Source organism: Paramormyrops kingsleyae, chromosome 24 (assembly GCF_048594095.1).
Source record: "Paramormyrops kingsleyae isolate MSU_618 chromosome 24, PKINGS_0.4, whole genome shotgun sequence".
In the NCBI taxonomy this organism is placed as follows: Eukaryota; Metazoa; Chordata; class Actinopteri; order Osteoglossiformes; family Mormyridae; genus Paramormyrops; species Paramormyrops kingsleyae.
The window spans coordinates 24,835,167-24,847,069 of NC_132820.1; the positions used below are offsets into that span (position 1 = coordinate 24,835,167).

At 38.8% G+C, this 11,903-nt stretch overlaps 1 protein-coding gene and 1 long non-coding RNA gene across 7 annotated transcripts; one reads left to right on the plus strand and one right to left on the minus strand.

Moving 5' to 3' along the window:
- Positions 1-1,144: 1,144 nt before the first annotated feature.
- Positions 1,145-6,134, plus strand: LOC140582170 (uncharacterized). Of its 4 annotated transcripts, none has more exons than XR_011985088.1 (6): positions 1,145-2,265; positions 2,726-3,175; positions 3,309-4,079; positions 4,279-4,434; positions 4,515-4,607; positions 5,094-6,134. It is a non-coding gene; the product is annotated as an uncharacterized lncRNA (long non-coding RNA). The 4 variants fall into 4 exon arrangements; XR_011985089.1 differs by having other exon boundaries at positions 2,726-3,077; XR_011985087.1 differs by having other exon boundaries at positions 1,146-2,265; positions 2,726-3,395; positions 3,902-4,079.
- On the minus strand, positions 5,930-11,818 carry LOC140582162 (uncharacterized). 3 transcript variants are annotated; one of them, XM_072706191.1, is made up of 5 exons: positions 11,413-11,818; positions 11,093-11,184; positions 10,692-10,886; positions 10,526-10,596; positions 5,930-10,344 (listed from the first exon to the last, which is right to left on the minus strand). In XM_072706191.1, the coding sequence occupies exons 1-5, from the start codon at positions 11,564-11,566 to the stop codon at positions 9,378-9,380; spliced, it is 1,479 nt and encodes a 492-aa protein (XP_072562292.1). In that variant the 5' UTR covers positions 11,567-11,818; the 3' UTR covers positions 5,930-9,377. The 3 variants fall into 3 exon arrangements, with proteins under 3 accessions (XP_072562292.1, XP_072562294.1, XP_072562293.1); XM_072706193.1 differs by lacking the exon at positions 11,093-11,184 and having other exon boundaries at positions 10,692-10,766; XM_072706192.1 differs by lacking the exon at positions 11,093-11,184.
- Between the last annotated feature and the right edge of the window lie 85 nt (positions 11,819-11,903).

The following is an 11,903-nucleotide window of genomic DNA, read 5'->3' on the forward strand; positions in this document are numbered from 1 at the left end:
AACATGCCTAAAATCTTTGATAACGACAATGTGCCCAGCCGGCTGTGAACTGTTCGTGCGCTTCAAGAGATTTGTAGTTTTTAAACTCTTTAAAAGTGTACGCACTAATGACAGAAACTAGGTGCTTGACAGTGTCCCCATAAGAAAGCCAAGGTAGCGCATCGGGATCCCTTGTCCATGTGTTTGCTGGCATTTCATAAGGGTCGATGAGGACACCATAAACAGTGGTGTCCTCTCACTGTTCTTCGCTTTCTCCATCTTTGCATTTCTTGCATTGTGAAGATCTGTGAGCTGTTTAATTTTAGTGACCACTCCTTTTCAGGATTATGTAGTATATGTTTAACATTAGTTCAAAGTGTGGAAGGGAAATTTAAAGTGATGGTAGGCCAGGGTTGGGAGGCATTGTAGGATTGTTCTTGAGTCTCAGGTTTTGTTGTTTTGGGGATGGTGCCGTGTGTCCTTGCCTCACAGCCACCTGCACGGAACCAGCTTTGCAGGCCACAGACCTTGTAGAACTGGGCTGAAGGGAACATCGCCGGGGGGAGAAAGGGGACTTGCAGGAAGCCTTGAAATGTAGCTGCTATACTATGCTAGACGCAGTTTGTTGTATGGTAGCATTTGAACACACAAGCAAGTTATGTACCCATAAGGGTTGTATATGTTTACGCTGAAGTCTTTATTTAGGTAATATAGGGTTGGGGTTTCCCTTACTGATAGCGTTGTGAGCCATGCCAGCCATGGACACCGAAGGGGGGGTTGCACCTTTTTGCTGGGTTGGGAGTGGAATTTCCCTAATGTTTAGGGTTTTTGCCCTCCTTCCTAGGCTGGACAGACAGGCTTATGTGTGGGACTCATAGGAGGCCTAGGCCTAACGAGGATTGGAAGTTGAACATCCTTGAAGTAGACCAATAGAGGTGGCGTATTATGTTTGTTGTATGTTTGAAACCTGGTTTGCAGATGTTTGGTAACCAATCAGGACTTAGAAGTCCATATAGAGGAATTCGTCTTATAGTATATTAACCTGCTGATTTCTGGGTGCGGGGTGCATTGCGCATTGTACCCGAGTGTGGCTGGAACACTATGCTGGATTGCTGAATAAAGAATAAAACTTTGCTCATTACATGCGAGGTCTGGAGTTTGATTCAAGTGTGACAGAGTGAGAGTGATTATAGAGGATTATAGAGTCATAGTTGTTTGGGTTAATTCTGAGTACCACAAAAGTTTACAAGCCCTATTTTGGCAAGAGCTAATCATAGGAGCTAATCCTAATCATTTTCATCCTTGCCGTTTAAATCACTCATGAACAGATGTGTTTGTGAGAAATTGGTTTGTTTTAAGCATTTTCAATTTAAATAAATACTGCAATACTCATTGCAGAAATACATCTTTTCAAATATTGTGCAGCCTAATAATGAAGTACTTACTACTACGAAATATCTAACAACATACGATGCAACATTCAACAGGGGGTAGTGAAGTGATTCGTGGCTGATCAAAGTGCCAATAGGGGGTATGCAACGAGAATGCTGACGTATTTCCGCTCATACTTTATACCGGCAGGAAAGCTTCCGGTTTGCAAGAGAAACTAGCGGCTGTGTGGGAGTATCGCGCCTTCACTTAAATAACAAAGCGAAAAAAGTTTTATGTAATACAAGTTTTGTGTTTACTCTACATAACCATGGAGAAGACGGTTTTGCGACGTCAAAAACAAATTAAAGCAGCGTCGGAGCACTGTAGTGTCCCTTTGTGCTCGGTATCTTCACGGTACAACTCCTGTGTAAGTTTTCATTCCTTTCCTGTGGAAGAGGAGATTAGGAAAAAATGGATAGTGAACATCAGAAGAGACAACTTCCAAACAACAAAACACACAAAGGTGTGCAGTGTCCATTTCAGACCCGATGACTTTGTGGAAGGATCAAGTAGGAGGCGTCTGAAAAAAGGTGCTGTCCCTACCGTATTTGAGTGGAACCGTGAATGCCAAATGCAGCCGCCGAGGTTAAGTGTTTGGGAACGACGAGAGCGACCATCGCTGCCAGAATCAGATTTGGAAGAAAACGAAATGGAAATTGATCATCTACGTACAGTTGGACATGATTATTGTTCAGTTCCGGAGCCTGCAGCTGTGGACTTAACATTGTGTGAAAATGAGAAGTTGAAGAGAGAGATAGAAGATCTGCGGAAACAGCTGGAGCAGGCGAAGATGGTTCATCGCTTTGGCCTAGAGAGATTCATGGGGTCTGATGAGGACATTCGCTTTTACACAAGGTAAAACTTTTCATCTGTAACTATTATTTATATATAGTTTTTACCAACCATCATCGAACATGTTCTGTATGTCATCATAAATAATCACGTGCTTTGTCCGTCCACCTTACCCTAATCACTGAAATTGTTTACCCACCTCTTTTTTACCACTACACCCGGTGAACCTAACACAACAGTATGTCTATTATAGTAGCTCAAACAGCAAGTATTTGAAAAAATGAAGGCATTTGAATAATTTACTGAATACAGCCAATACTCATGATGTAGGTCTACCGTGACTGATTTATTGTATTTGTTTGAATTCAGTGCATTTCTTATATTTGCACCTGAAATGGCCTATGTGATTCAAGTATAACTTTCATAATCTGAGAATCAGTTTAATACTGTAGTAATCATCTAATTGTACCATCTATGTGTTATGCATTAAATGTTTTAAAAGAAACAACTTCTTTCTTTGCAGATTTGCAACCTATAAACACCTGATGGCCTTCTGGGAACTGATTGAACCTGCAACGCACAAGATGATTCGCATCACCAGCCACAAAGTCACCAGGGAGACTGGGCTATCTGTGAAGACTCGGGCTCTTCCTGCAATTGATGAATTCTTCCTCTTCATGATGCATCTTGCTTTGGGCCTCAAGCAGAAAGACCTGGCTCATCGCTTCTTTGTCCATCAGACTACAGTGAGCCGCATCATAACAACCTGGGCCAACTTCCTCTATTTTCTTTTAGGCTCCTTGCAAATTTGGTTGCCGAAAGAGACTGTACGAGCCTACCTGCCAGAGGAATTTGAGAATTATCGAGACACCCAGGTTATCCTGCACTCAAAAAAATGAACTATCGCTATAGTTAGTTTTACTAAACCCATCCTTGTTCACAGTACATAAATAATGCAAGTAACTACATTAACGTAAGTTAATTAAGTTATTTATACAAAAAATGTAGTACTGTCGGTTTTACTTAACAAGTGTTTGTTTGGTCAACTCAACATTGCTGAGTAAAACGCTAAACTCCATAAAATTGGACCTTTGCGGATACCGTAGCAGCTCACCTTGGAGGCGGAGCAGCGGAACGGAAGACAAACGAAAGCGCGAAACACCATAAGGAGAAGACGTTAGTGATTGTGTCAGGTATGAATGTTTAATACTTATTAATATTTCTTGCCCATCCTGATAAATACTGTCAGGAAAAAGTGATGTAGGTGTACACAGAGTGTAATTAATTTACGTTATTAGTTTATTTTGTGTTTTGCTTAAAAAAAATATTTAGGCATTTATGCTAATTTTTCAAGGAAAGCATGTGGCAGTGTAAGGACTGCAAAATAACAGTGTCAACTAGATATCAGTTGTTGAAGCACTATAGATTAATGCATGGACATTATGGACGCCGTAATCATTTCCCGTGCACTTATTCTGATTGTCCCTGTAGATTTAAAACATGGAATGCGCTACACAGCCATCTTAATCGTTACCATGCTAAAGAGAACACTGAATTACCATCAACGTTAGCCACATTCAATTGTCACGTCTGTTCTTGCAGCGATATAGCATCAGAACGAGAGTATTTTAGTCACATCTATAACCACCTAAAAAGCAATGAAACGGTTCATTGTATGTTTGAGCACTGTTCTTTTCAGACAAATGTGTGTGGAACGATTAGCATTGCTGTCTGAGGTTCAGAAAAATGACAACTATCAAATTATTAAACAAAAAATGGAAAGAACATTTGCCTACAGAAGACATGAAGTAATTGAAGATGTGCCCTTCATTGTTGACTTCCAAAGCAGATGGCCAGCTCTGTTTTGTGAATATGAGGTAAATATGATTATATAACTGTATTTATTTCTTTAGTAGTTTTAAATGGTGAAACAAATTCCCTTATGTAAAATTATTCTTTATTCATGTCCATGCATAAATGCTGTTTTGTGTTCAGATGTCATTGAATAACCTAGGATATATATTTTTAAACATGAAAACTGTCCTTACAACAATCTTATGTCTCTTAAATCCATAGATTGCTGCTGAGTTCACTCGAATCAACACCATCCCACTAATTCAAACATTTATGTCAAAACTGGATTGTTACACAAGCAAGCTGACCAGCATCTACGGAAGAAAAGGAGGAGTTGCAGGACGTAAAATTAGCAAATTAATGGCTGCCATTGACCAGGTATGTGATCTGTATTTATGATGCTTGTGTATAATTTACATAGTGATTAGCCTCTACTTAATGTCTCTACTCGTCTACAGAATGATACCATCTCAACTCGGAGAGCGTGCATTGTCAGAGCACTTTCTGTGTATCTAAATGAAGACTATGAAAACCTCATGAAGGAGTATGCAGTAAGTATTCTCAGACAGTCTTTTGTGCATATTTAAAGTAAAAAATTATTCCCCAAAATCATTAGACAATACAATAAAGTGCTCACATATGGGCCAAATTCACATAATATAGTCAAGAAATATAAATATGCGAAGTATATTTAACTCGGTCAAGAACAAAAACAACCAAATTGAGTAGTCTGTTAATGAAAAATTTAAACCGAATAGTTCATATGTAACTTTAGTGCGGCTGCAGGAACATCAGTGGTGCTTTATCATTGCTTTATAGAACTTTTGAAATCTAGTGTGCTCTGCCCTTCTCTCTTCCTTCTTCTTCTGGCAACTCATTGATGTGAAACATTAAGGAATGGACAATTGATACAGAATTCTCTGATTATTTGCTTTTTCTGGATGCACTGCTAAGCCATGTTAAATTTGCAATCTGCATTTTTGATGCAAGATGCAGTTAAAATGACTGAACAGTGTTACTGTTTTTGTGTTTTATAGGACGCAGACTCTGAGAATGCAGAAAGAGACATGGCCAACACAGTCATTGGAATTTACATCATCAGACCTGAAGATGCAGAAGTCTGCGACCTACCATCGGATGTTGGACTCATTGTTGAGGGAGTGAAAGTCCTTCAAAATCTTGGCGATGAACACCAAGGCTTGTGCTCTTCTTTTGGGAATCATATACAGCTTGAATGTCAGCTATCCACCAGACCTGAAGTATACTTTTGAGTTCTTTCAAAAAGTTTTACTAGGACTTGATGCACAGAAACTTTCACACAAAATACAGGTGCTCAAAAACAAACTTGTTGATTGAATCAACACATCTTTATTTCTCTTTCATTTTGTTTTTCCGAGATCTGTGACGGTTAAATTGTCTGTGGTTTTAAAAATTAGGGGCCAGTTTTAATGTTACCATTGTTGATGGCCATTTGGAGCATGCTGCCTATCTTAAGCAGACTGGTTTTATTGTTTTTAGGAACTGTGAAGTTAAAATTGTTTGCAGTTGTTTACAAAAAAAATGGAGGCCAGTTTGAATGTTTCCTTTACCAAAGCTTCTAAACATTTTAAATATGGTGTGCTCCCTGACTTGAACAAAATTTCCTTTTGTTTTATTTTTCCAATTAAAATTATTCATTACAATATTTGAAGGCAGTTGCACATTGTATGACTTTGGGAAGAATGTTTGCAATTGACTAGAATTTATTTATTTTTTTAACAAACTGTGACATTTAAGCTGTTTGTGGTCATTTACAAAAATAGAGGCCAGTGTTAATGTTACCTTAATTGTTGGCATAAAGGATCTGAAATATCAGACAGGGAGTTGTGCAGCATTTGGAGGTATCCTGTTTAATTTCAACAGACATTTGATCCAAGTAAGATTTTTATCATTTCTTGAAGACAGTTGCACTTTAAAAGAACTTGTAAAGAATGTTTACTATTGAAATGATTATGCTGTAGTCTAATTGTTTCCAAGGACCTGGTTGTCTATTGCAAGACCTTGCAAAAAATAAAATAAACGTGTTTTGTTTCTGGAAATATGCTTGTGATTATTTAACTATTAGCTCTACAAGTCGAAACCTTGAAGTAAATAAAATCTATAAAACGTGTGTTACATATTAAAAGTTTGTAAATGTAACAAAATTAAGTTAAGTTTACATATAATTTATGTGTAATAGTGACAAATCTGAATTGTTTGGATTTACTTTAAAACGTTTTGTCAACTTTGCCTGAATTTCTGTTGTTCATATAACTAAATTGTTAATTGTAGAAACTACTCAACCTACTTGCGTGGAACCACTTGACACTACTTTTTTATGTAAATCCAACAAATCATTTTTTTGAGTGTGGACTGCACTGAGCTCCGCTGTCAAACGCCTTCCTCTCTGCTATTACAGAGTGAGGTATTTTCTAGTTACAAATCTCACTGCACCTTCAAGGCTTTGATAGGAATGGCACCTCATGGCGCAGTAACTTTTGTCTCTGGACTGTATGCGGGGCCAATCAGTGATCGGGAACTGTTCAAGCAATCAGGGATCATCGACGTCCTTACCCCTGACATGGCCATAATGGTGGACAAGGGCTTCTTAATTGAAAGCCTAGTACCATGCAAAATCCACTGGCCTGCTTTTGTGACCAAGGGTGCACAAATGTCTGCTGGAGAGGTGAGACACACTCAGTCTGTGGCCAGGCTCAGAGTGCATGTTGAACACCTGATCCGGCGGGTGAAGGAACACAAGCTGTTTGATACAGTCATCCCCTTGTCCATTTCTGGTAGCAATAATCAATTGTTTACAGTGTCATGTCTTCTCCTTAACTATCAGAGTGGATCACTTGTCAAGGCATGGGCCCAGTGATTCGACACACTGTTGTAAATATGGTCTGCAACAGTATGTTGTAAATATTCTGTTGCAGTGTAAATATAGTGCTATAAATATCTGCAAATTGTCTAATATTCTTACTATGACGCCCTGTTCTTATTTTTGCTTGTTGCCACGTTTTGTCTTACCACATACAATTTGTACCAACATTCTTTCTGATTAATCTTCTTCTCGACCAGTTGGTTCATTAAAAAAAGTTTACAATCCAGACTTTGTCTCCTTCCTTTGTTACAGCAGCCATACTTAAACCTGCAATTGCAACAAAATCCAGAGTCTAGGGGCTGCCACTGCAAAAGCTCGATCTCCTCTATACTCTAAGTGCTCTTTTACAGTTAAGAAAATGAGTAACTTGGTGAAAGACAAGACTAAAATACAGTATCGCAAATGGCTTTTTAGTTTATTTGAATATTCAGTCATAATATGTGTGTGTGGTGTATATATGTCTTATGACTAGGGCTGCAACTAACGATTATTTTGATAATCGATTAATCTGTCGATTACTTTTTCGATTAATCGATTAATCGGATGGGGGGGGGGCAAAAAACTATTTGATTTCCAGCAATTTTTAATAACCCAGTCTGTCTTTGTACAAAAGTTGTTTCCAGCAACTCACATAAAAAACAAATGTATGCTACATTAAGAGTATACAAATTTTTTTTATAATTTGTAGCAGCTGAATCAACGTAATGAAATACACAAAATCTTGTTTTATAAAGTGCAACCAGCATGGTGCTTTAGATAATGTATTCAGTACTCCAGTTTTTCAATGTAAAAGCACAGACTACCGCTGCTGCTACTAAGAATATTATTAAATAATTGTCTAATGTTATTTAATGTTGATACACATATATGACAGTGGGAGAGAGCACGCCAGCGAGTCTGTCTGCATTTATTACGGACAAATAAAGTAAACATTTATTGCGAAGAAAAAGCCTTTTCCGCATCTTACGCTAAAAATTACTGAGCAACGCAAATAAGACGATTGGTGACGAAAAACCCGTGAACGGCAGGCGGCAAATTTTGTTTTAAAACGTGTCCGGTTGTTTCAGCATACTACAGTGATGAACTGTAAATAAGATAAATAACATAAGGCTATTTAGTTTGTTTAATAAAAGGACAAGATATAAACCTGTTCTATCGGAAAGGTAGCCTTAAATGACTTCTGTTGCGATCTGGAGCTATATAGAAAATGAAATTAAATAAAATTAACTTGGGGCGCCCACCTAATAGAATGGTAGGGTAAACACGTTGTGGTATACTGTATGTAGCCGCATTTCTAGCCCCATAATAGCTGATTGTGTTGACAACCACGACTTCCCCTGCGTTCATTTAAACACATGTGCGTGTGTGAAGGGACGGGGCGGGTAACGCGGCCGGCAGTAACGCCATTGGTTGCAGTTATTAGTTATCCAATCCGACAGTAAACGGCTCATTAATAAGAATATTCTCAGAGTTATGGTCTCGAAATAAAATCCCGAGTCCTTGACAAGAACGAGTACAAATACGGCTGCTTCAAAGACAAGATCGAGACCTTCAAAAACTGGTCTTGAGTACTACAACATTTGATATTGCTATAAATTTCTATCGTGAAGAAATGAAGCAGTGGTGTAGTGGTAACAAGAAATTTAAGGTGGGTAAACTATATGCACAGCAGTAAAAACGGTGGGTAACTATATCATTAACATTAGTGATCTTAAAAAAGGTGAGTAAAAGCTGTTTTGTAAATTTAAAAGGTGCGTAAATGGCGTTTATTTTTTTCTTTTATGGCGGTCGGAATCGGTTTATGTGCATTACTGCCACCGCGGCTTTGGTTAGCTTACTGCTCCCAAATTAGGAGGTTGCCACTGTACTTATAATTTAATTAATTGATTAATTGATACTTTATTGATCCCCGTGGGGAAATTGTTTTTACGCCTCCCTCAACTTGCTCTTTGTAGAAGGGCAGCCACCCGTAGCGGCGCCGAGGGAGCTGGGGATTGAGGATTGAGGGATTGGGGATTGAGGACCTGCTCAAGGACCTGCAGACGTGCTGAGGCTGGGCTTGAACCGGCGACCTTGTGATTACAGGCACACGGCTTAGCCCACTGAGCCACACGCTGCCCCCATAACTATATGTGTATAATAACGTAGACCCAACTAATTGATTATTAAATTAGTTGGCAACTATTTTAATAATCGATTTTAATCGATTAAATCGATTAGTTGTTGCTGCCCTACTTATGACAGTCACCTATAACATTCCTTCAATCATTTAAATAAATAGATACATAACTAAAGCATACACACATGCAAACAAAAGACCCTTTTGGAGCACATCACAATTGTATGCTAGCCTACATAACATTCACATAGTAGTATAAAAAAATTTGGGAACAAGAGTAGTATACAGCGTCGGTGAGATTTACTGCAAACACTTTTGTATGTAGTGGTAAAAGAAAAAATAATCTGCTCTGTCTCTAATGGTTTGCATTATATCAAGGTCTTTATATATTCGCTCAACTAGCATGTCCTCCTGAGCACAAACAACAAAATCACACCACTCTAGCCCTGTCAAGAGCATCTGACCTTGAACTTGACAGTAGTACTTGTGCTGCCTCTTGAGTTTCAAAGCACCACCTATCATTTTTATATAGGGGCAGTCCACATAGCTCTGGACATTGGGGCATTTGATATCAAGGAGACCAAAAGGTGGGTTCCCAGAGGGATCAAAGATGACTCCATCAGGAGAGCTACCTAGCCAAGGAGCATCAGGGTGTACAATGAACCCGCATGGTGAATAGTTCGCATTTTTAAGCACGCAATACTCTTTGACTACGAGTGGCTCCATATCAATACCTCTCCTCATGTCCTGGGTCTGACCAGTCCCCCTGAAAATCCTCTCAGCCAGATTCTCAGCAGATGTATGTCCACCAACATGGCATATCTCATGGAAACGTGTAGATGTCACTCTCAATCTTCTCAGACGATGCCACTCCTGGCACGAACTCTGCCCTTTTGTAGCAGCTTCTATCCTGTGTGCCATGTTGAATGACACCTCCAGAGACTTCAAATGCAAATGTTCCTGTGCTGATAGAACATAGGCACAGGAAGGTGGTTCGAGTCTATAGCTGTCGATGGGAAGGGAAGGTAAGGCAGGGGCAGATGGGATGTTGATGATTTCCCGCATTGCCTGTTGTTTCTGCTGAAAGGACAGCACGCTCCCTGCCTGGACAGGTCCGAAAGCAGACTGGACTAACGGGACAGCAGCCGACATGCCCATTGTTGTTACCAAGGGAGCAAATGAAGGGGTAAAGTCCTTGTACACCTCTGATACTCTCAACATGGCAAGATTCGGCATTTCCCCATCCAACGCCTTGTAGAGAGAACTCCTGAAAATATTTACAGTAAAAAAAAAATGTATGTGTGTCTGTATATATATATATATATATATATATATATATATATATATATATATAAGTAAAAATCACTTTACCAAACTTCTGCCATAACATATGTAAAACGGGTTACATGTAAAAACCACACTGAGAAACAAAGTTAAGATAATCTCACCTTATGCAGTCTGTTGTGGAATTTCTGGGATTTCGAATCTCCATTTGTCCAACTGGGCCTGGCCTAACACCCTGACAGCAGAGACACATTCACCATGGCATAACAATAGCTATAATGTGCACAGAAATAGCTATAATGTGTACAGTTGACATGTTAAATGACTTACCAGTGTCCTTGGTTTATGCCAGATCTGCTCAGTGTCTGTGCAGCTGTGCACCGGGGGTACAGCAGGAATGTTTAGCTGCGAATAATGAGCAGTCTGATAAAGAAGTGCAACCAAATGATTGCATAAGGCAGAGCCAGCCACACAGGAACAATGGGTGCTCAACAAAACAACAGGTTTTGAGTGATTTAACACCATCTAGGGAGAAAAAGAAGCTTGGATGAGCTATTGCTTGACAGCTAAAGCATTAATAAGAACAATTATGCTGAATTCTATATGAGGTTAACAGACGAAATATCAAAATATATTAATTTTTAGAAATATATTTTGCTCGGATAATATTACTTTTAGGCTGACAAGCACTTTATCAGTTTGCCTAATCATTGCCCTATTAATAACCCTACTCTCAAGTCGTGTGGCTTTTCACTTTTCCTCATTGATCTATGACAGACTGCCCTCACGCTGACCTCTCCTGTCACCTTGTTTTTCATTGACACTAGGAGGAAGGACGATGAACAGACAATTTGAGACAGTAACGTTACATTTCTATACAGTATCTTGATAGTATCTGTATGAAAGAAAACACACCAACTCACAATCGAAAGTTAGTTAACAAGTATGTCGGTCTTATTCAAACAAAACAGCTAAATTTTACTTTAGCCATCTAAACGATAGCATTTTAACGCTAGCTGCTAAGACGTAACATTTCAACGTAACGACTTACCCTCATAATTGTCGATGTAGCTGCCGATATACATCTTAAATCCCTTTTCCCGTTTGCTGGAAGGAGTGGGGCATGATGTCCTGACAAGTCTGTCCACATCATTGACTGTCAGACGAGGTAGGTCTTGAAGACAGCGACTGTAAAAAAGAGCCATGTCTGTCACGCCGGTGTAACCGGAAGTTAATCAGCCGGTATAAACCAACCCGGAACTGTGACGTGCATTGAGCGTATTCGATGTGGGGCAGTGATTAGCATGTGGAGAATGCTGCAGCAGTATTACAAAATCAGCAACTCTTTTAAAAATAATAGTGATATAAATATATTATTTATTAATAAGTATATAGAATCAGTACACAAAGTATAAGTATATAAAGTTTAAGTATATAAAGTATATAAGTATAAAAATCTTAAGTATAAAAATGTTATAAGTATAAAAATGTTATAAGTATAAAAAATTTAAGTAAAAAAAGTTTAAGTAAAAAAAGTTTAAG